Source organism: Ailuropoda melanoleuca, chromosome 15, assembly GCF_002007445.2.
Source record: "Ailuropoda melanoleuca isolate Jingjing chromosome 15, ASM200744v2, whole genome shotgun sequence".
NCBI lineage: Eukaryota > Metazoa > Chordata > Mammalia > Carnivora > Ursidae > Ailuropoda > Ailuropoda melanoleuca.
Genome location: NC_048232.1, coordinates 5659058 through 5684240, shown reverse-complemented (window position 1 = coordinate 5684240; position 25183 = coordinate 5659058). Strand labels below are relative to the sequence as shown.

The following is a 25183-nucleotide window of genomic DNA, read 5'->3' as shown; positions in this document are numbered from 1 at the left end:
TACCTGCCGCTCACCCCCTCCAGGCCACGTGTAATAGCTATGAAATGCTTCATACATAGGCTTTTACGCTAATAAACCCATAGCAGTGTTTTCTCCGGAGGAAGCATTATATAACATTTTCCAAAGGTTAGAGTCCCAGTTCTGGGTTGAAAAAGAAAAGGAAATATGTGTACTAAAATCGAAAGGACAGTGCAGCGTTCACTCAGATCCCATTTAGGTAAATAATCCCAGTCCCATCTTCCTGAAGACATTAGCCTACCTGTGGGAATGCCTCAGACCTCAGCATGTCCCTGGTCACGTGATACGTGCATATCTCATACGTGCGCCCCTTGCCTGGAAGAGCTAACGGCTCCCTGCCTTCTCTGGCCATGGCTGTAGGGCTTGACAAGTAAAGCTTATGGCTTAAAGCTCACCTTGTTCCAGTGTTTTTAGTGCTCTGCTGGTTATGATAGAGTAGGTGGTAAGACACCAGAGGCTGAGAACCAGGGACATGCGTATGGTCACACGTTCTCCCTTCTTTCAGTTCCACAAGGAGAGGTTCAAAATTGACATGCCGCATAGATTTAAAGTCTACAATTACAAAAGCCCGACCTTCTGTGAGCACTGCGGGACCCTGCTGTGGGGCCTGGCCAGGCAAGGACTCAAGTGCGATGGTGAGTCCAGTGGGAAATGAGCATGGGCCCCGGTACGGAACCCCTCCAGGGTGGCTTTGCAGCTTTGATGGAGAGCACGAGGGGAAGAGGGAGCATAGAGGGTTGACTTCTCCAGCTAGTCCGGATGACCCTGAGATCATGAATGTGACGTTCCCAGCAGACCACCGCTGTTCTTTTCCTCCCATCCCCAACACCATCATCCTGGGATCCCAGAGAAGTGCAAACCCGTTCAGGTTCAATGTCAAGTCTCCCGACCTGTCACCCTTCTGTGGTACCTCGTGCTGGGGAGGAATTGATAGTCTTTTCTAGACATATCTTGAACTATTTTGAGCTAGGGGTCAAGATTTGAGGTACAATTCTTCCAGCCTGGACCTCGACATTAATTGTTCATATTTGCATGGAAATGTTTGCACAAAATGAGATCTGAAAATTATTTTTTCTTGGTTGAAAATGGCTAAACGAAGTCCTGAGCAACGTTTCAACAATTCTAAACAGCTGTTCTAACGATCCGATGTTCCCAACATCCTCGGTGGGAACATGGGATATATCACTGTTAATGAAAAAGGCTTCTTTGCTGTGCGCATTCCCGAAGAAACTGTTTAATTAAAAACTTCTGCAGAGATTATAAGTGTTAAGTAAAACTTTCTATATTTCACAAGAATATTGGTGTTCTTACTGGGAATCAAGCCTCATGATTTTGTTATTGTTGGTGTTCTTGTGCTATGTTTGGCTAACGGAGAGAATTTCAACTCTGGAAAACAAAACAAAAAATCCTCTAATCCACCAGCATCCCTCTCCCCATCCCCTAACTCATCACACTGACTTTGAGAGAAGACAGTGTAATGACAGAAAGAGGATAGGGTGATTCTGTCTTCGGGCTTATAGATGTCCCAGCTCACTTGCTAGCTGTGTGACCTAAACAAGTGTCTTACCCTCTCTGTGCTTAACTTCCTCATTTATCAAATGAGGATTCTAATAAAGGCTCCTTCAAAGGGAGTATTTGCAGTATCACGTCTGTAAAAGATAATGCATGTGACATACTTGTCCACAGCACCTGGCAGGACCTGTTACCTGCCGCTCACCCCCTCCAGGCCACGTGTAATAGCTATGAAATGCTTCATACATAGGCTTTTACGCTAATAAACCCATAGCAGTGTTTTCTCCGGAGGAAGCATTATATAACATTTTCCAAAGGTTAGAGTCCCAGTTCTGGGTTGAAAAAGAAAAGGAAATATGTGTACTAAAATCGAAAGGACAGTGCAGCGTTCACTCAGATCCCATTTAAGTAAATAATCCCAGTCCCATCTTCCTGAAGACATTAGCCTACCTGTGGGGATGCCTCAGACCTCAGCATGTCCCTGGTCACGTGATACGTGCATATCTCATACGTGTGCCCCTTGCCTGGAAGACCTAATGGCTGCCTGCCTTCTCTGGCCATGGCTGTAGGGCTTGACAAGTAAAGCTTATGGCTTAAAGCTCACCTTGTTCCAGTGTTTTTAGTGCTCTGCTGGTTATGATAGAGTAGGTGGTAAGACACCAGAGGCTGAGAACCAGGGACATGCGTATGGTCACACGTTCTCCCTTCTTTCAGTTCCACAAGGAGAGGTTCAAAATTGACATGCCGCATAGATTTAAAGTCTACAATTACAAAAGCCCGACCTTCTGTGAGCACTGCGGGACCCTGCTGTGGGGCCTGGCCAGGCAAGGACTCAAGTGCGATGGTGAGTCCAGTGGGAAATGAGCATGGGCCCCGGTACGGAACCCCTCCAGGGTGGCTTTGCAGCTTTGATGGAGAGCACGAGGGGAAGAGGGAGCATAGAGGGTTGACTTCTCCAGCTAGTCCGGATGACCCTGAGATCATGAATGTGACGTTCCCAGCAGACCACCGCTGTTCTTTTCCTCCCATCCCCAACACCATCATCCTGGGATCCCAGAGAAGTGCAAACCCGTTCAGGTTCAATGTCAAGTCTCCCGACCTGTCACCCTTCTGTGGTACCTCGTGCTGGGGAGAAAAGAAGATGGTAGTTTTCCTCACTCGCCTCCTTCCCTGGGACCTGCCCTGCTGCTTCCCGGTGTTCTGGGCCTGCCCCTTCCGACCCTGGCAGCTCAAGCCATGCCCCCCCCCCCATCGCTCTCCCTCACACCTCAAGATCCCCTCTGTGGCCCATGGAGGAGTAAGGCCGGCACATCTACTTGGATGGATGGGCCTGCACAGAGGCAGGGCCAGACAGACATTCGAAAAGGAGGGCATCCTGCTGCAACAAGGGCCTTTCTGTTTCGAATTATTAAATATGGAAGCCACTGTGTTTTTTCTTGGCCACCCCATTTTGTTTTATGCCACTGGCTAAATCTTTTGCAATTCTTATCTTTAAAGTGATCGAGGTGAAGGTCACCTTCAGCAGTCTTCTCTTCCTCGTCCCCGTTGCGCTCATGTGTCTCGTGGGGTCTGGAGTGGCCTCTTCGTGGAGACGGGGAGGGTTAGGTTTTCAAACCATTACTGAAGGCAAAACCCACGTGCAGTGAAAATTCACCCAATAATCCCGCCAGCAGTACGACTGTGCGCCTTGCTGTCTATACCTGTTTAGGGGCACACAGGTGGGCCCGGTACTACTCTATGGAGTATCTTTATCTTTAGGAGTTCATAGGCAAGAAGTAATTTCAGAACAGAACAAGCAGGCATGAGTAATCAGATCTCCTCTGATGGTTCCCCGGGTCCTCGCCGGTCTCCCTCACTGAGCAAGTCCCTTTGCCCTGGAGCCCGAGGACCCCACCTGCCCAAAGGTGCCAACAGCCTGACGATGCCTCTGAGCTTAGAACTCCGTGAGGGTTCCTTGCCATTGTTTCACGGCCCACACGTCTGCTCTGTTCCATCCCCCTAACATTCTTTCTCCTCGGTCCCTTCTCTTTCCCTCTCTCCCCTCTCCTCCTGCACGCCAGGCAGCCCCTCTCCTCTCACCCCTCCTCTCCTCTCCCCTCTCCTCCCCTCCCTCTCCTCCCCAGAACCCTCTGCTCTCAAGGTGGACACCTGCAGACACCACTGTGTCCTTGCCCCCCATGCCCTTGACTTTTCCTCCCCTTCCAATCTACTCTTCGGGCTCTGTTCCTCTGCCTTGGCCCTGCTCTTTCTGTCTTGTTCTCTTCTAAGCCACCTTCCTAAATTAGGGCCTCCCTTCGTCTTGACTCTGTCCTTTTCTCTCTCCACTTTAATTCCCATGAAAATCGTCATCCACAGGGACTGTTTGCACTCACAGAGATCAAGTTATCACCTAATAGGTTAGTAACAGAGACATGTGCCATTATCCGAGTGGGAATGGGGCCTGCCCTCGCACGAGTGTGTCCGAGACAAGCTTAGGTCCAGCGACCACGATAAAAAAACAGAGTGGAACCCTCCAACCCCTCGTGTTCAGTCCTTGCCCACTGCCTCCCTTTGGCTTGCGGAAACGAGTAAGGAAAGGCAATGAGGGCAGCCCAGGGTTCAGCCTGCATCAACGAGCGCAGTGCGAGTCACACTAAATTCAGAAAGGCAGTGGGCCCTCAGCAGCAGGGTCATTACTGGATTAAAGACTTAAGATATACATAGAAGATTTCTCTTAGAATGGATTTTGGTCATGTCAATGCGTATATGCAGGGCAAGTACTGGTTTATACTCACACAGAAAATGCTATTTTATTTTGCTTTATTAGGAAATACCTGAGGAAGAGTAAGCTAGTTAAAACTAAAGGCTGAAGCCTGCTAACATGTCACTTAAGTATTTTAAAACATATCTCATTGGAATAAATAATGAAGATGAAATAGAAGTTGTATTTGTTGAGCACCTATTTGATGCCATGCCCTGTGCTACGTTCTTTGCACACACATGGGTGAATAAGCAGGCGAGGGTAAAGTGCATTGTTTTATAGCCTCTCCTGCCTAATGCCTTCTAGCAATCCCTGTTAATAGACCTTGATAGAATGATATAGGACTTGAGAATAGAATTCTATCAGCCAGAGTTCGGGAACCTTAAGTTAGATTTTTTAACTGTAATAGTGGTGTTTCATAAGCAGCATTTTAATATTCTAGTTGTCTTTATACAGAGGCACAGGTGCACACACACCCCAGTCCGAGAAGGCTCGTGGGATCCCATGAGTGGAGGGTGGACTTTACTGTGCTATTTTCAGGACTAATGAATGCAAATATTCCCTCAGAATCATAGGTCCGTATAGATCATTTGGTGAAATGAGCCCAACCCCGCCATTGGGTGAGGCTGAGGTCTCCAGGCCACTTTGTGTCCTCCCACTCCCGCCCCTAAGCACAGACTACCCCCCACCATTTCCATGTCAGCTCTGTGGGCTGACGCTGCACCCCGAGCTTCAACCTACAGGGGAGAGAAGCTCCTTGCAGTCCACGAGGGAAAGGGGATGATTGAGCTCCAGTCCAGGGTGCGAGTAAATCACCTTGCATCCCAGCCTTGCACGTTTCCTCCAGAGAGCGCCAGCCTCATGCTTGTCGCTCAGCAGGGGCTCAGTGTCAGTGCAGACTGACAGCAGCCTTCCTCCCCCGCCAGCAAGGCTCTGGCTCCACTGGGAGGCATTCCCCAGCATCACATCAAGGAACGTCTGGTCTGTGCGTGTCGTCTTGGGAAGGGGAGGGGGATGCGTAGTGGCATCAGGAAAGCACGGCCCTAATTCACGTGTATGCAGTGTCTCCTGCTGGGAAGAAGTCTCTAGGGATTTGCCAGTTGTTCCTCAACATATGCATACCTAAAACCGTCCTGTGCAAAGTCTGCGCCGTGAGTTCCGTTGCCCTGGCTCAGTGTCTCTCTCTCCTTTTCAGCATGTGGCATGAACGTACATCACAGATGCCAGACAAAGGTGGCCAACCTTTGTGGCATAAACCAGAAGCTAATGGCTGAGGCACTGGCAATGATCGAGAGTACCCAACAGGTAGGAAGGGGTTTTAGGTTGAGTTCCTGCCATTTCCACTCAGCAAGGACTACTCCAGTCCTTTTGCCCTTTAAGCTGTGGGACAACGTGGAGTCTTCCCAAGCACCTGTCCTGCCTCTGACTTTCATCCGCATGTGCATATCCCCACTCCGAGATATTTATTTATGTAATGCATTTGAACGGCATAGATCTTTGTAAGACCTCAAATTCTGTGGAATGAGCAGGGGCAGAAACAATTCATTAAAATGATTGAGGATTCATTACCAGCTTTATACCTATAGATTTGCTACAATCATCCCGAAAATACGCACAGAACACGGAGTCCAGGGCAACTTTGGCCTTGCCGTTGACTCACACGCACTAGCGCTGGCGTGTTGAATTTACGTATCCAAGAACAAACCCTCTCGAAGGCTTGGTGTTGCCTATGTAAGCTCTATTCCCATCCATTGACCTTTTATTCTTATTTGTGACTGAATGATGTAGACAGCATAGGAGAAACCAGTTAGCCCCCCAGAAAAGTATGAAGGGAATGTATTCTGCATGCATAAAATACAACCCATGGACTCTCGCAGGGCATGGGATCCTACAAGGGTGCTGAAGGGAAGCGGAATGTGCTTATCCAATGCATTTAGGAATCTTAAATGCATCTCATCCCCAAGGTCAGTGGGCTGAGCTGTCCCAGCAGTAGTGGGTGGGGACGTGAGTGGTCTGACTCTGTTTATAATCTAGGCTCGCTGCTTAAGAGATTCTGAGCACATCTTCAGAGAAGGCCCAGTTGAAATTGGTCTCCCGAGCTCCATAAAAGGTGAAGCAAAGCTGCCGTGTGTACCAGCACCTGGGAAAAAAGGTAGCTACCCTGACCCTCAGTGGAGTCATTGTCAGTAATTAATCTCGGTCAACCTTAACCTGAGTCCTCTGCATTTAAATTCCCTGTTTACCTGGTCTGATAGGTAAGAGCCTTCTGCTTCTTGGAAGTGAAACCAAAATGTGCTCCGTTAGGAAACCTTTGTAAGAGGGTGGGAAGTGGGGGCAGGGAGAAATGGGGTAGGTCTGGAGTAAAGAACTGCAAATGTTTCCTTAGGATTTTAGTGTGTTACTTCCTGTTGCCGTATAAGGTTTTGCAAAATAAATCTACCATAAATCTCAGCGGTGGGGATGCCACAGGAGACCATCTTATTCTGCACCTTGGAGACTTTTTTGGGAAATTTAAGCGTAGAAAGAGGAAGAATAGTGGGGCCTCAACATTTATCATTATGGAAATTTACCCAGCCTCCTTTCTGGAAGTAGTTCATGAGAGGCTATGCCCACGTGAATCTGGGAACTGAATAATTTCAGCATACGTTATAAAATGTAGGTTTTCCCGCCTATCCTAAAGTATAGTATTTCTGTACAACCTGTCTTTTAATTGAAGTATAATTAATGTACGGTATTGCTTAGTTTCAGGTGTACAACATCTTGATTCAACAGTTTTGTATATTACTCGATGCTCACCTGTCACCATACAATGTTACTACAATATTATTGACTATATTCCCTATGCTGTACTTTTCAGCTCTGTGACTTATTTATTTTGTAACTGGAAGATTATACCTCTTAATCCCCTTTGTTTCACCTGCTTCCCCCACCCACTTCTCCTTTGGCAACTACCAGTTCTCTATATTTAAGAATGTTTGGTTTGGTTTTTTAGATTCTACCCATAAGTGAAATCATGTGGTATTTGTCTTTGTCTGACTTGCTTCATTTACCATAATACCCTCCGTATTCATTGTTGTCATAATGGCGAGATCTCATTCCTTTTTGCGGCTGAGTAATATTCCATTTTATATATAACACATCTTCTTCATGCGTTCATCTATGGATGGACACTTGGATTGCTTCCGTATGTTGGCTATTGTAAATAATACTGCAATAAACATAGGAACGCGTATGTCTTTTTGAATTAGTGTTTTCATTTTCTTTAGGTAAATACCCAGTTGTGGAAATCCCAGATCATATGGTAGTTCTATTTTTAACTTTTTGAGGAACCTCCATATTGTTTTCTGCAGTGGCTACACCTGTTTGCATTCCCACCACCAATGCAGAAGGGCTCCTTTTTCCTGTACATCCTTGCCAACACTTGTTATTTATTTCTTGTCTTTTTGATACTAGCCATTCTGATACCTCATTGTGGTTTTGATTTGCATTTCCCTGATGATTGCTGACGTTCAACATCTTTTCATGTGTCCGTTGGTCATCAGTATGTCTTCTTTGGAAAAGTGTCTGCTCAGGTCTTCCGCCCGTTTTTTAATAGATTTTTTTTTTTTTTTGGTGTTGAGTTATATAAGTTTTTTTATATATTTTAGAATTAACCCTTATCAGATATATCTTTTGCAAACATCTTCTTCCATTCACTAGGTTGCCTTTTTGTTTTGTTTACGGTTTCCTTTGCTGTGCAGAAGTTTTTTATTTTGGTGTAGTCCCAATAGTTTATTTTTGCTTTTGTTTCCCTTGCCCAGGAGACATATCCATAAACATATTGTTAAGACCGATGTCCAAGAGATTACTGCCTGTGTCTTCTTTTAGGAGTTTTATGGTTTCAGGTCTCACACCTAGGTCTTAATCCGCTGTGAGTTTATTTTTGTGTATGGTGTAAGAAAGGGGTGCAGTTTTGTTCTTTTGCATGTAGCTGTTCAGTTTTCCTAACACCATTTGTTGAAAGGACTGTTTGGAAAAAAAAAAAAAAGAAAGAAAAGACTGTTTTTTTCCCATTGTATATTCTTACCTGCTTTGTCATAAATTAATTGACCATGTAGGTATGGGTTTATTTCTGGACCCTCTATTCTGTTTCATTGATCTGTATGTCTGTTTTTGTGCAAGTACCAAACTGTTTTGATTATTATAACTTTGTAGTGTATCTTAGAATCTGGTATCGTGATACCTCCGGCTTTGTTGTTCTTCCTCAAGACTGCTTTGGCTATTCAAGGTCATTTGTGATTCTGTACGAATTTTACTATTATTTGTCCTAGTTCCGTGGAAAATGCTGCTGGTGTATTCATAGGGATTACACTGAATCTGTGGATTGCTTTGGGTCGGATGGACATTGTAACAGTGTTAATCCTTCCGATCCACGAGCACAGAACATCTTTCCACTTGTTTTTGTCATCTTCAATTCCATCAATACATGTTTTATAGTTTTCAGAGAACAGGTTTCACCTCCTTGGTTAAGTTTATTCCTAAGTATTTTATTCTTTTTGATGCAATTGTAAATGGGATTGATTTCTTTTTTTTTTTTTTAAAGATTTTATTTATTTATTCGACAGAGATAGAGACAGCCAGCGAGAGGGAACACAAGCAGGGGGAGTGGGAGAGGAAGAAGCAGGCTCATAGCAGAGGAGCCTGATGTGGGGCTCGAACCCATAACGCCGGGATCACGCCCTGAGCCGAAGGCAGACGCTTAACCGCTGTGCCACCCAGGCACCCCACTGGGATTGTTTTCTTAATTTCTCTTTCCACTACTTTGTTATCAGTCTATAGAAATGCCACAGATTTCTGTATATTACTTTTGCATTTCTTGTCTTTTCTTTCATTAGTTCTAATAGTTTTCTGGTGAAGTCTTTAGGGTTTTCTAAGTATAATATGTCATTTGCAGATAGTGACAGTTTTATTTCTTCCTTATCAATTTGGATGGTGTTTATTCCTTTTTCTTTTCTGATGGCTGCAGCTAGGGCTTCCAGTACTGTGTGGAATTAAAGTGGCTTGAGGGGACATCCTTATCTTGTCCTGATTTCAGAGAAAAAGCTTTTAGCTCTTCATCATTGCGTGTGATGTTAGCTGTGGGTTTGTCAGTTGCGGTCTTTATTACGTCGATATGTTCCCTCTAAACCCACTTTGTTGAGAGTTTTTATCATGAATGATTGTTGTATTTTGTCAACTGCTTTTTCTGCATCTGTTGAGATGACCATGTGGTTTTTCCTCTTTCCTCTTGATAATACAGTATGTCCCATTGATTGATTTGTAAATATTGAGTTACTCTTGCAACCTTGGAATAAAAGCCACTTGATTGTGGTGAATGATTTTTTTAATGTATTTCTTTTTTTTTTTTAAAGAGTTTATTTATTTATTTGACAGAGATAGAGACAGCCAGTGAGAGAGGGAACACAAGCAGGGGGAGTGGGAGAGGGAAGAAGCAGGCTCATAGCGGAAGAGCCTGATGTGGGGCTCGATCCCAGAATGCCGGGATCACGCCCTGAGCCGAAGGCAGATGCTTAACAACTGAGCCACCCAGGCACCCCTTTAATGTATTTCTGAATTCAGTTTGCTAATATTTTTTGAAGCTTTTTGCACCTAAGTTAATCAGAGATATTGGCCTACAGTTTTCTTGTTTGGTAGCATCTTTGTCTGGTTTTGGTATCAAGGTAATCCTGGCCTCATTGAATGAATTTGGAAGTTTTTCTTCTAGTATTTTTAGAATAGTTTGAGACGAATAGGCATTAACTCTTCTTTAAATGTTTAGTAGAATTCCCCTGGAAAGCCATCTGGTCCTGAAGTTTTGTTGGGAGTTTTTGATGACTGATTCACTTTGATAACTAGTAATCAATCAGTCTGTTCAGATTTTGTACATCCTATATTCAGTTTTGGAATAAGTAGGAATTTATCCATTTCTTCTAGGTTGTCCAATTTGATGCCATTCCATTTTTCATAATATTTTTTTATAATCCTTTGTATATCTGTGGTGAAGGTGATTATTCTCCTTCATTTGATTTTGAATCTTCTTTTTTTCTTGCTGATTGTGACTAAAGCTTTATCAATTTTGTTTACCTTTCCAAAGAACCATCTCTTGGTTTCATTGATCTTTTTTATTGCTTTTTAGTCTCTATTCATTTATTTTTTTTCTCTAATCTTTATTATTTCCTTCCTTCTACTATCTTTGGGCTTTGTTTTTGTTTTTCTAGCTCCTTTAGGTGTAAGGTTAGGTGGTTCATTTGGGATTTTTCTTATTTCTTGAGGTAGCCCTGTGTTGCTATAAAGTTCCCTCTTAGAACTGCTTTTGCTGTGGCCCAAAGATTTTAGATCATTGACTTTTTGTTTTTATTTGTCTCTATGTATTTTCTGATTTCCTCTTTGAGTTGTTGATCCATTGTTTTTAGGAGCATGTCCTTTAGCTCTGTGTGTTCATATTTTTTCCAGATTATTTTCTTGTAATTGATTTCCAGTGTCATACCATTGTGGCCAGAATGGAGGCTTGATATGACTTCAGTCTCCTTAAATTTATTGACACGTTTTTGTGGCCTAACATGTGATGTGTTCTGGAGAATGTCCCGTGTGCACTTCAGAAGAACGTGTATTCTGCTGTTTTGGGATGGAATGTTCTGTGTATACCTGTTAGGTGCATCTGCTCTAATATGTTGTTCAAAGCCACCGTTTCCTTATTGCTCTTCTGTGTGGATGTTTATCCACTGATGTACGTGTGAATTAAAGTCCCCTACTATTATTGTATTCCTGTCCATGTCTCCCTTTACATCTGTTAATATTTGTTTTATATAATTTGGTACTCCAATGTTGGGTGCATAATATTCACAATTTTATGTCCTCTTGTTAGATTGATTCCTTTATCATTACCTAGTGCCCTTCTTTGTCTCTTGATACAGTCTTTGTGTTAACGTCTATTTTGTCTGATATAAATGTTGCTCCCCCAGCCTTGGTTTTTTGTTTTTTTCTTTTGCTACTGTTTGTATGGCATATGTTTTCCCAGCCTTTCATTTTCGGTCTCTATGTGTCTTTAGGTCTGAAGTGAGTCTCTTGTAGGTAGCATATAGATGGGTCTTGTTTTTTTTTTTATCCATTCAGCCACCCTGTGACTTTTGACTGGGGCATTTAGTACATTTACCTTCAAGGTAATTATTGATAGGTGTGTACTTACAGCCATTTTGTTAATTGTTTTCTGGCTGTTTTTGTAGTTTTTTTCTATTTTCTGTTTTCTTTCTTCCATTACTCTCTTTCACTGTGATTTGATGCCTTTCTTTAGTGTGATGCGTGGAGTTCTTCCTTTTTATTTTTTGTGTTTTTTGATTTGTGTTTGCCGTTGGGTTCATAGTAACATCTTACGTGTGGAGCATCTGTATTATGTTGGTGGTCACTTAAGTTCAAACACATTCTAAAAGCACTAAATTCTTACTCCTCCCCACATTTTATGTATATGATGTCATAGTTTACACAGTTTTATTTTGTGACCACCTTGACGAATTTTTGTAGATGTAATTGATTTTACTCCTTCTGTGTTCTAACCACTATACTGGCTTTATAAGTAATTAATCTACTACCTTGAATCTATCTTTGCTTTTACCAGTGAAATTTTTTTCTTTCATTTTTCTTTTAATTATGGCCTTTTCTTTTCACTTAAAGAATTTCCTTTAACATTTCTTATAAAGCTGGTTTAGTGGTGATGAACTCCTTTAATTTTAGTTTGTCTGGGAAACTCGCTATCTCTCCTTCTATTCTGAATGATGATCTTGCTGGATAGACTATTCTTGGTTGCAGGTTTTCTTCTTTTAACACTTTGAATATACCATGCCACTCTCTCTGGCCTGCAAAGTTCCTGCTGAAAAATCAGCTCATAGCCTTATGGGGTTTCCCTTTTTTGTAACTGTTTTCTTTCCTCTTGCTGCTTTTAAGATCTCTCTGTCATTACTTTTTGCCATTTTAATCATTGTGTGTCTTATTGCTGACCTCCTTGGGTTTATCTTGTTTGGGGCTCTCTGTGCCTCCTGGGCTTGAATGCCTATTTTTTCCCCCAGATTAAGGAAGTTTCAGCTATTCTTTCTTCAAATAAATTTTCTGTCCCCCTTTCTCTCTCCTCCTTCTGGGATCCCTACAATGCGAATGTTATTATGCTTGATGGTGTTGCTGAGTTCCCTAACTTATTGTTTTTTATTATTCTTTTTTCTTTTTGCTGTTCAGCTTGGTTGCTTTCCATTACTCTCCCTTTCAGATTGCTGACCCGTTTTTCTGCATTTTCTAACCTCCTGTTGATTCCCTCTAGTGTATTTTTATTTCAGTTACTGTATTCTTCAGCTCTGACTGGTTCTTTTTTTATATTTTCTCTCTCTTTGATGAAGTTCTCACTGAGATCGTCCACTGTTTTCTCAAGTCCAGGGTATATCTTTACGACAACTATTTTGAATTCTTTATCAAGAAAATTGCTTATCTCCATTTCATTTTGCTCTTTCACTGTGGTTTTGTCTTGTTCTTTCATTTGCGATATCAGTCTCATTTCGTCTGTGTTTGCTACTGTGTATTAGGTAATTCACTACGTCTCCTGGTCTTGAAAGTAGTGGCCTTGATGAGAAGAAGTCTTGTGGTGTCATGAAGTGCGATGCCCTGGTCATCAGAATCAGGAGCTCTAGAGTTGTCCCTGGGTGGGCTGCATGTACCCTACTGGGGAGGCTGAACCCTAATTGCCTTCAGTCCAGCAGGCTGCACGGACCCACTTTGCCTGCTGTGGGTGCACAGGGCAGGGTTTCTTCCCCAAGCTGTTGAGAGGCCTGTCTGAAGCCACTGTGGGGTTGTTGGTGGACGGGCCCAGCAGTCAGCCTATCTAGAGTTAGCCTTTCTGCCACAGCTGCTGGTACCCTGAGGGGCAGGGATTGCTCCCTGCACAGCGAGCTGAGACTGAGTTGTTGGAAAGAGGGGTGCACTGGTGTGTGAAGTTATCTCCCCTACTCCCCAGACGGGGAGTCACTTCGGAGTGGTACTGGTCCCTATGGGCGTTTCCTGTGGGGTGTGGTGGGGCAAGAACTGCTCTGGAGAGATGTCTGTTCAAGTGGGCAGGTTGAATGGGGCAGGTCCACGGTGATGGCTGTGGCAGGGCAGGTGGTGCTAGCAAGGTAGATGGCTCTCACAACCGTCTGGCCATCCAGGCTTGGGAAGGGGAAGAGAAACGGTGCCCACCAACAGTTTTTTTTTTTTTAAGATTTTTATTTATTTATTCGACAGAGATAGAAACAGCCAGCGAGAGAGGGAACACAAGCAGGGGGAGTGGGAGGAAGAAGCAGGCTCCCAGAGGAGGAGCCCAACGTGGGGCTCGATCCCATAACGCCGGGATCACGCCCTGAGCCGAAGGCAGACGCTTAACCGCTGTGCCACCCAGGCACCCCCCACCAACAGTTTTGTTCCCAGAAAAATCCCCTGAAGATCCCTGACCCTCCAGCACACATTCTAAGATTAATCCATAGATCTCCTTCACGTATACCCCAGGCATTTTTTTAAACTGCTGCTTCCGTGCCATCTTGGGCCAAGTTGTCATGGTGGTTCTTTACATTCTGTATGGTAGGGACTCGGCTTCCTGTCACCCTCCTGCTGTCCCCAGAGTTAAGGCTGCTGATTTTTAGAGCTCCCAATTTTAAGCCCCACTGGTTTTCAGAGCCAAATATTACTGAGATTTGTCTTCCCAGTCCAGGCCCCCATGCCAGGGGCGACATCTGATCCTCTGGCTTCTCTGTGCTTGTGGTGTCCCTCCCATTCATGGCTAGTCTCACAGGGGTTTGTTCCCAACCGCCTCTCTACTCCTCCTAGCTTTTTAAATGTGGCCCCCTGTCTATAGTCAACTGTGGAAGGTCTGTTCTGCCAGCCTTCAGGTTGTTTTCAGTGTTAGTTGCATAGATGTAGCTGTTACCTGGTTGTGCTCAGGGAGTGAGGTGAGCTCAGGCACCTCCTTCTCCACCATCTTCCCCGTGAGGCCCCGTGAAATCTTTGGTAGGCCTGAATGGCATAGGGCAAAGAAGCAATTACTGTTAATTTATATAGAACAATTTTTGAGTATTCCCAGTCCCGAGAAATCACCTCAAGCTTTTCTAATAGCTTAGAACACATGTTGCTAGAATATTCGACACCAAGCACAGATGCTCACAGAGGTCAGAGCTCTGGATGCTGGATGCTGAGCTGCTGAGGGCTCAGGGGCGCTGCCTCTGCTGGCTTGCTTCAAAACCAATGTTGAATATTATTTGCACTTTTCTTTTTTCTGTAAAAGAGAAAATCCTCCCCAGATTTTTTTTTTTTTTTTTTTTTGGTTAGCAAAAACAGGTAGTCATGCAGATCTTTCATAAAAGCAAAGTGGAAAATGCGAACTTTCAGAACATGGGGGATACCTGTATTTATTTTCTTTGGACTTAGGGAGAAGATGAAAGGTAAATCTGGAGATTGAATGTGAAAGAAATGTCATTATTCCTTCCACAAAGACGAAACAAAATTATGTGATGTGATAAAGGTGCCGTTGTAAAATGGCAGTCATATCACAATATATAAATGTATCAAGTCAACGTGTCGTACACCTTACATTAACACAATATGATGTGTCAAATATATTTCAATAAAAAAAGGAAGAAGTATTATAAAGGGGGGGGGGTGGGAGAAAGTTTCCAAAAAAGTTTTCTGCACTTCCTCTGGCATTGGGTGAGGAATCAATTGGCTGACTTGAGTACAGTGAGGGATGATGCAATTCAGATCTCCATCAGTCTGCTTTCCGCTTCCTCATCCCTCACATGAGACATCACATGATTCCACTGTGCTTGTGAGCCATGCAAATAGCTGAGAACCATTTATCCTCAAATTTGGTGAAAATCTATGTTCCATGATTTGACATGATTTAAAGTGCTCCTTTGCTTTGCATATATGATCGTTTGCTAGTTAGAATATGTTTCTTAACATGAAATTTCTCCCAGTTTGTTGGGTAGATAAGAGATAGAGTCCATGCCCCAAATGCCAGGCTCACAGGGGACCTTTCTCCCCATTTTTGTGGATGGAGCCTCAGAGTGGGAAGTGGAAGGGAAAGTGTTCTCCGGATAACTAGAATGGTCCTCCACTGTTTCTTGTTTACTTTTAACCACTAGCTTGCTGTTTTCAGAGCCTCAGGGAATCTCCTGGGAGTCTCCCTTGGATGAGATGGAGAAAATATGCCATCATCCAGAACGTGAACCGAACATAGAAAGACCATCTGTACATATGAAACTAAAAATCGAGGATTTTATCTTGCACAAAATGTTGGGGAAAGGAAGTTTCGGCAAGGTATGATTCTATACTGTAGAATTCCACAGACCAACTTAGAGAAATTGAAAAGCAAAGCTCCTGAACTCTTGGGACCAGAATTGGTTGTGGGTGTGGAGAGAACATTCCTGGGCATTTTTTGACAGGGTCGAGAGGGGTCTGAATAAAAAGGAAACCCAGGAACTCTAGAAAGTAGTGGCCTCTGCTCCCTGGGAATCATTGTTCCCAAGCGGTTTTGCTTCAAAGATGTACATCCCACACAATCATGAGTTTGATGTATTTGGACATCAAAGAAATGAGAACCTGCCTCAGCCAGTTTCTGTTTCTTACAGGTTTTTTGGTGGTCATTTCTCTTGTGCTCTCTTCTCAAACTTGAAGTGTTACTTTACTTTGAATGCAATTTTTTTTTCTCTATCAAATGTCCTCAGTCTTGTATTAGTTTGCTAGGACAAATGTAACAAAGTATCACAGATTGAGTGATTCAAACAGGAGTTTATTTTCTTACCGTTCTGGAGCCTGGAAGTCTAAGACCTAAGTGTCGGTAGGGTTTTTTCTTCTGAAGTCTCTCTCTTTGGCTTGTAAATGGCCATCTTCTCCCTGTGTCTTCACATCTCCACTCTGTGTGTATCTGTGTCCATTCTCCTCTTCTTAAAAGGACACAAGTCATGCTGGATTGGAGCCCACCCTAATGAACTTACTTAAACTTGATTACCTCTGTAAAGACCCTGCCTCCAAATACGGTCACGTTGTGAGGTCCTGGGGTTTAGGACTCTAGAATGTAAATTTTTCAGAGGGGACACAATTCAGTTCATAACAAAGTTGTAGCTTGAGAGTCATGAGAAAAGTTTCATGGGGAAAGTCCCTCGTCTAGATCCTTCCTGCCACACGCTCAAGTTATGGGCTGTCTCTGTCAGTCACAAAGGACAAGAGGAAAAGGAGGGAGATGAAACAATTTAACGATCAAGTATCAGTGACGGAAAAAAATTTTCAAGCTAGTGAATGTAAAGAGGGATGCCGTGGAACATGAGCCTTGAGATTATTCTAGATGTTAAGGATATCTACTATATTAATGACACTCTCAGTTGTTTTACTCTTGGATGAAACTCCTAGAAAATTTTAGCCAGAGACTGCTATTCTATAAATTAGTGCGTCCAAAGCCAGCATTATGCTTCACACCTGCTCACCAGACTTTGGCTGGGAAATTCACCCAGTTTATTTAATAATAAACTAGAATGCAACCGAGCATCACCACAGCTGAATGACATCGTGCTACAAAATGGGCTTGGATTTAAACACCAGTGCATTGCTTTTGGCAAACTCTGTTCTGCCCTGCAAACTAGCTGATATCCATTAATTCTTTTAGTTCGTTTCCACAATAATATGAAACACAGCAGGCTCATTTGGTGTTCATCTGTGTAATAGGCAGTTTTATAGCTAGTCTTCATTATAATTTAGCATCAATTAATGTGCAATTATATAACCTGTTACCAAAAATTGAAAGCCCATTATAGAGATGGAAATTGCCTTTTCAGCTTCTTAGTTTATGGCTGGTTTGGGGATGTTTTATTGAAAGAAACAATTACCAAAAGAGCACTTTTAATTGTTAATGAAATGTTTATCTTTCTTTGTTCCCATGTGGGTTTCTATATTTGAACAAGGTTAAGAAGAAAGACATTACGTTAAACCTACAAGCCTTAGTAAAATATCCCAAGGGACAACTGAGAGCCTCAGATATCCTCTGTTCTTTGTCCAAAGCAGTAGGCCCCTTGCTGTCAGGACCCTGAGTCCCTACAGACTGAGAAGACTGAACCATGGGAGCCAAAGAGAGGAGGACAAAGCACCAAAGCAAAATGGGACAGACATATTTCCCTTTCTTACAACACTGGGAATACTCCAAAGCTGCTTTTTCTTCTTTCTTTCGGCTCTAGATAGGACATAGGTTTCTCACCAAAATGGTAGCCTCTGTATTCTTATTCTCAATTTACTTTGAGGTCCAGAAAAAAAAAATAGCGTTGTTTTGTGGGGATATGCACATCATCCGTTTACCTGCATTCTCATCTAAGTTCTATGCCCTCTATCAAGCCAGCTACCCCAAAGCTGTATATCTGTACCATATTGTTTTAAATACAGACACACGCATTTTCAGTACTGGTTTGGTGTCATTGACTTTGACATTCCCTAAAACTCAAGAAACAAATGACAAGTATTCTTAATAACTGTCATTTAGAGAGCATTTTGGAGCTTCCAAATCACTTTCCCATGTGGTATTCTTTTGATTTTCACAATGGTCCTGCAAGTTGGAGAATGTCATGACAATTATCTCTTTTACACATTGGGAAACTGAAGCCCAGAGAGGTTAATTGGTTTGCCCACATTCCCACAGCTAGTAAATGTCTGTGAAAAGAGACCCAAGCTGGAGTTTTCTGTTTCCAAATGCCATGTCCTCACAACTGTCAGTCATCTGTTGCTGCATCAATTGCAAAAGCAAAAGTTGTAGAAACTCTCCATTATATGCCATCTGGTGTCCTTTCATATAAGATTCACGAAATCAAGTAGAAAAAGTAAATTTGGTATTAGATTTTTTTTTCCCACTGAGTAGCTCCATGAATTTGAGCAAGTAAAGTTACTCTCTTATTTTATTTTATTTTTTTGGGTGCTTTTTTTAAAAAAATTTTTTCACGTGTATTATTTTTTATTTTTTTAATAATTTTTATTTTGTTATATTAGCCACCATACAGTACATCCCTAGTTTTTGATGCAATGTTCCATGATTCATTACTTGCATATAACACCCAGTGCTCCATGCAGTATGTGCCCTCCTTAATACCCATCACTGGCCTATCCCATTCCCCACCCCCCTCCCCTCTGAAGCCCTCAGTTTGTTTCCCAGAGTTACTCTTTAAACCCAGTTTTTTTGGTTTTTTTTATTGCTATCTGTCTTGTGGAGAGTTCTGAGCTAAGAATTAGCACATATAAAGTATAGCAGAGTATGTGACACATAGTGGTCCTAAAAATGTCATTAGCATCTATGCCAGCGGATGAAATGGTGCACACTCTTTAAGCATATAAAGAAACCTCTATTCCCCTGTATTCTTTTTTCACCTTGAAAAACTGGGTAAAACTCAGAACTAAGTTTTATGCTCATTTGCACTGATGTTTCAAGTGTGATCAAATTCTCCTCTCTGCTACTCGCTCTTGCTTCCTTCAGTACGCATTTAGTCTCTGGGAATTTATATTAAACCTTTACTCGGGTCCCAGGGCAGACAGGTCATACTTTTTTAAACAGAATTTTTCAGGGACTGAGAAAAACCCATCTAATTGTACAGTAGTTTTGTGGAACCCTTCGAAAGGTACAAAACAAGCATAAAACTACTAGGTAATATCCTAAAGTCAGTGAAGTGCTCTATTTTGTCTCTATAAAGGGGATAGAAGGGCATTGGGGAAGAAATCCTCTTTTCTCACCCAACACAGACCTCTCTCAGGACTTTGTCTCTTCTTTAATGAGTGTGAGATCAAATTCTAAAATAAAGTTTCTTCTTACTCTTCTTCCTAGGTCTTCCTAGCAGAGTTCAAGAAAACCAATCAATTTTTCGCAATAAAAGCCTTAAAGAAAGACGTGGTTTTGATGGACGATGATGTTGAGTGCACAATGGTAGAAAAGAGAATTCTCTCCTTGGCCTGGGAGCATCCGTTCCTTACACACATGTTCTGTACATTCCAGACCAAGGTAAGCCTTCTACTTGGACAACCAAAGAGCATGAACACTTTCTTCTGTTGTTCTGTTTCAAGCCTGCGTTAGAATGTTCCACCTTAATGTAAATACGAGTGACAGGGGACCTCTGAGCTGCCCCAGTCACAGAAGTGTTTGGGAACTGTGGGAATCAGTCAGAAAATGGAGACGGCAACTAGGCCTTCCATCACTACTTGCCCAGCTCCCAGTAGATTCTCAACAAATGTGTAATGAAAGAATAAATGCATAAATATACTTAGATAAAAGAAAGAGAAACCAGATGATTTTTTTTTAAAAGCACTTAGTAATCATACGTGATATCCAAAGCACCATGGAGGATACGGAAATATATAATAATAGTGACTTACATCAGGAATGTCGTGCTATAATACGAAAGGGGCAGGAGTGATACTTCTGACAGCGGTGAGTGACACTAAATTGCCAAATGCAGACTCTTCGTCCCAGAGCTGAGAGAAACTAGAAATTAGGGTAGAAGTAGGCGGGAAGGGTCTTGGGCAGGAGAGGTGTGGGTGGCTCGCAGAGAAAGCAGGAAGGAATGATGGGATAATAAGCTATTTAAGAGAAGGTAGGCTCAATTTTCTGCAGCAAAAAAGAGTTTGAAATTTCTGATAATGAGTCAGAGAGATTTCCTCCCAGAAATTTCCTCCTAGAGATCATAAATATCTGTCGTTACATTACCAAAAGGCAAAGCGAGGAGCTGTGTTAGGTGCTTATAGTCTGCGTTCCGAATTGTCTGTGTATCCTGGGGTGCGTGATCTCACTTCTTCTCTTGAAATATTGTGAGGCTTGTATCAAACTGCTAAATACACTTAATACCAGTTCTCGAGGAGCGTGATGTGATCAAGCTTCATCTGGTACTTTCTCCCTGTTGTTTATGTGTGTGTGTGTGTGTGTATATATATACACACACACACGTATATAAATACATATATATGTGTATATATACAAATTTATATTATACATGAACAAATATATCTATTTGTATGTATACATTGTATGTATTTGTATGTATACATACATATTGTATGTATACGTTTGTATATACAGTATACATACATATATTTGTATGTATACAAATATTTATATTTGTATATGTGTAATATATAAATTTGTGTAATTGTATACCTATATATTTGTATATTTTGTGTATATATATATAGTGTGTATATATATATATATATATATATATATATATATACACACACATTTTTTTTGCATGTGTAATTGTCTTTATATCTTATGGGAAAAGCTCCTATGAATCCTGGTTTGTAGAATATATATTCCCTTCTCATACTTGTCTATCAGAGCCTTAGGCAGTGTTTGCTACTTTTCTTCTCGCAGCAGATGCTCTTTTTTTTTTTTAAGATTTATTTTATTTATTTGTCAGAGAGAGACAGCAAGTGAGAGAGGGAACACAAGCAGAGGGAGTGGGGGAGGAAGAAGCAGGCTCCTATCGGAGAAACCTGATGTGGGGCTCGATCCCAGAATGCCGGGATCACGCCCTGAGCCGAAGGCAGACGCTTAACGACTGCATCACCCAGGCGCCCCAAGGAGATGCTCTTAAGATTCCATGCAACTATAATGTTTTAGCGAAACCAGAGATGGAAGTGCACGAGGAAAAGTGGCAGAGAATATGTACATCAATGTAGAAAATGACTGGCTCACTAAGATTTCAAGGAATTTAGTCCTTTTAGAAATAAGCATTGGGGGGGCGGATCTTGCATTTTACTTTCTCAAGGACACTGAGTTGTTTTGGAGATGTCCTGACTTATTCAGATCTTGCATGTCAAACAGAATAACCATTAAATACCACAGGTGAGTGTAAAAAGCAACAATTGTAATGAATGATGATTTGCTGTGGGAACATTTTGGAAGTTGCCTTTCTTGAGTGAATGACATTTACCTTTGCACACAAGCGAAGATATCAGATAACATAAATGAACTATTTACTTTTCTGGGGAATTGTTATTTTTAGGAAGAGTTATTCATTGGCTTTGTACCTCCAAAGAGCCCAGCTGTTGAATGCCAGGTCATTCAGGAGATTGTGAAGAACAGTTATTCACCTGTTGGTTATTATTATTGTTGTTGGAGTATAATTGACATACGATATTCTGTTTCAAGTGTACATCATAGCAGTTCAGTATTCTTATGCATTACAACATGATCTCATAAGTGTAGTTACCATCTGTCACCATAGTTATTACAATACTATTAACTATATTTTCTATGCTAAATATTATATTTGTGACTGACTTATCTTATAACTGAAAGTTTGTATCTCTTCATACCCGTCACCTATTTCACTCACCCCGCCAGTCCCACCCCACATAGGTGACTCACAGTTTGTTTCCTGTATCTATAAGTCAGTTTCTTTTTTTTTAAATAATAATATTTTTTTATTATATTATGTTAGTCACCGTACAGCACATCCCCGGTTTTTGATGTAAAGTTCGATGATTCATTAGTTGCGTATAACACCCAGTGCACCATGCAATACGTGCCCTCCTTACTACCCATCACCAGTCTATCCCATTCCCATTCCCCCACCCCCTCCCCTCTGAGGCCCTCAGTTTGTTTCTCAGAGTCCATAGTCTCTCATGGTTCATTCCCCCTTCTGATTACCCCCCCTTTCTTTATCCCTTTCTTCTCCTACCGATCTTCCTAGTTCTTATGTTTCATAGATGAGTGAAACCATATGATAATTGTCTTTCTCTGCTTCTATAAGTCAGTTTCTATTTTGTTTTGTTTGTTTTAGTAGATTCTGCATATAAGTGTGATCATACAGTATTTGTCTTTCTCCATCTGACTTATTTCACTTAGCGTAATACCCTCTAGTTTGATCCATGTCGTCACAGATAGCAACATTTCATGTTTTTACAGCTGAGCGATGTTCTATTGTATGTATGTGCATATATATATAGTATGTATGTGCACATATATATTATATATATAATATATATATAAATCTCACATACACACACATATCTCACATATTCTCTATCCATTCATCTATTGATGGAAATTTAGGTGGCTTCCATATATTGGTTATTGTAAATAATGCTGTAATGAATATAGGGTGCATATGTTTCTTCAAATTGGTGTTTTTGTTTTCTTTGGATAAATATCCAGCAGTGGAATTGCTGGATCATACAGTAGTTGTATTTTTAAATTTTTGAGGAACTTTCATACTGTTTTCCACAGTGGCTGCACCAGTTTGCATTCCCACTAACAGTGCCTGAGGGTTCCCTTTTCTCCACATCCTCGCCAATACTTGCGATTTTCTGTCTTTTTGATAATAGCCAATCTGACAAGTGGGAGGTGATTTTGATTTGTAACTTTGATATGCATTTCCCTGATAATTAGTGATGTTGAGAATCTTTTCTCATCTGTATGTCTTCTTTGGGAAAATGTTTATTCAAGTCCTTTGCCCATTTTTTAATCCAGTTGTTTGGGGGTTTTTTAAATAATAAATTGTGTAAGTTCTTTATCTGTTTTGCATATAACACCTTATTAGATGTATGATTTGCAAATATCTTCTCCCATTCAGTAGGTTCCGTTTCATTTTGTTGATGGTGTCCTTCACTATGCGAAATCTTTGTAGTTTGATGTAAACTCATTTGTTTACTTTAGCATTTGTTGCCCTTGCCTGAGGATACTGGTCCAAAAAAATATTACTAAGATAGATGTCAAAGAGCTTACTGCCTGTGTCCTCTCATAAGAGTTTTATGATTGCAGGTCTTACGTTCAAGTCTTTAATCCATTTTGAATTTATTTTTCTATATAGTGTAAGATAGTGGCCCAGTTTTCCCAATACCATTTATTGAAGGCACTGTCTTTTCACTTACACATTTTTGCTTCATTTGCCATCGATTAATTGACCATAGGTATGTGGATTGATATCTGGGATCTCTGTTCTTTTCTTTTCATCTATGTATCAATTTTTTGGGCCAGTATCATACTGTTTTGATTACTATAGCTTTGTAATATAGTTTGAAATTTGGGCTTGTGATACCTCCAGCTTTGTTCTTCTTTATCAAGATTGTTTTGGATATTCAGGGTCTTTCGTGGTTCCATAGAAATTTTAGAATTCTTCATTCTAGTTCTGTGAAAAAAAATTGGTATTTTGATTGGGGTTGTATTGATTCTGTAGATACCTTTAGGTAGTACGGACATTTTAATAATATTAATTCTTCCAACCCATGAGCACAGTATATCTTCAATTTGTGTTGTCTTCATTTTCTTTCACCAATGTCTTATAGTCTTCTGAGTACAAGTTTTTTACTTCCTCAATAAAATTTATTCCTAGTACTTTATTCTTTTTGATGCATTGTAAATTGGATTGCTTTCTTAATTTCTTTCTGATAGTTCATTATTAGTGTATAGTAACCAATGCAACCAATTTCTGTATGTTAATTTTGTATCTTGTGACTTTATTGAATTCATTAATTAGATCTAGGTGTTTTTTGGTGGAGTCTTTAGAGTTTTGTGTATAGAGTATCTCATCTGCAAATAATGACAGTTTTACTCTTTTCCAGTTTAGATGCCTTTTTTTTTCTCGCCTTATTGCTCTGGCTACAAGTTCCAATACTATGATGGATAAAAAAGAAGTGAAAATGGGCATCTTTGTCTTGTTCCTGATCTTAAAGGAAAAGTTTACAGCTTTTTACTATTGAGTATGATGTTAGCTGTGGGTTTGTCATATATGGTCTTTATTATGTTGAGGTACATTAATTTCATAGCCACTTTGTTGGTAAGTTTTATCCTAAATGGATGTTGAGTTTTGTCAAATACTTTATCTGCATCTATTGAGATAATCATGTGATTTTTATCCTTTGTTTTGTTAATGTGGTGTATCACATTGATTTATGGATGTTGAACTTGCATCCCTGTAATAAATCCGAGTTGAGTGTGGTGAGTGATCTTTTTAATGTGTATTTGAATTCAGTTTGCTAAAATCTTGTTGAGGATTTTTTAATCTATATTCATCAGGGATATTGGTCTGTAATTTTCTTTTTTGTGTGTAGTGACTTTGGTTTGGTTTCAGGGTAATGCTGGCATTGTAAAATGAACTGTTCCTTCCTTTTCAATTTTCTGAATGATTTGAGAAGGATAGGTACTAATTCTTCTTTAATGTTTGGTAGAATTCACCAGTGAAGCCACCTGGTCCTGTACTGGTATTTTGGGGGAGTTTTTAAATTATCGATTCATCATTAAAATTGGTCTATTTAAATTTTCTGTATCTTCATGAAGCAATCTCAGAATGTTGTATGTTTCTAGGAATTTATCCATTTCTTCTAGGTTTTTCAATTTGTTGGTGTATAATTCTTCATAGTACACTCTTAGATCCTTTGNATGTAAACTCATTTGTTTACTTTAGCATTTGTTGCCCTTGCCTGAGGATACTGGTCCAAAAAAATATTACTAAGATAGATGTCAAAGAGCTTACTGCCTGTGTCCTCTCATAAGAGTTTTATGATTGCAGGTCTTACGTTCAAGTCTTTAATCCATTTTGAATTTATTTTTCTATATAGTGTAAGATAGTGGCCCAGTTTTCCCAATACCATTTATTGAAGGCACTGTCTTTTCACTTACACATTTTTGCTTCATTTGCCATCGATTAATTGACCATAGGTATGTGGATTGATATCTGGGATCTCTGTTCTTTTCTTTTCATCTATGTATCAATTTTTTGGGCCAGTATCATACTGTTTTGATTACTATAGCTTTGTAATATAGTTTGAAATTTGGGCTTGTGATACCTCCAGCTTTGTTCTTCTTTATCAAGATTGTTTTGGATATTCAGGGTCTTTCGTGGTTCCATAGAAATTTTAGAATTCTTC

At 40.9% G+C, this 25183-nt stretch overlaps 1 protein-coding gene across 9 annotated transcripts in view; it reads left to right on the top strand.

Annotated features, from left to right (window-relative positions):
• The window catches only part of PRKCQ (protein kinase C theta), a 200702-nt gene that overhangs the window by 87356 nt on the left and 88163 nt on the right, over nucleotides 1–25183 (top strand). For 8 of the 9 annotated variants that reach the window (XM_034644273.1, XM_034644269.1, XM_034644277.1 and 5 more), the window contains exons 8-12: nucleotides 524–653; nucleotides 5466–5575; nucleotides 6305–6422; nucleotides 15453–15613; nucleotides 19146–19319. In XM_034644273.1, the coding sequence (XP_034500164.1) occupies nucleotides 524–653; nucleotides 5466–5575; nucleotides 6305–6422; nucleotides 15453–15613; nucleotides 19146–19319 (693 nt within the window). The remainder of the gene's footprint in view (nucleotides 1–523; nucleotides 654–5465; nucleotides 5576–6304; nucleotides 6423–15452; nucleotides 15614–19145; nucleotides 19320–25183) is intronic. The other variant, XM_034644276.1, reaches the window with a different exon arrangement.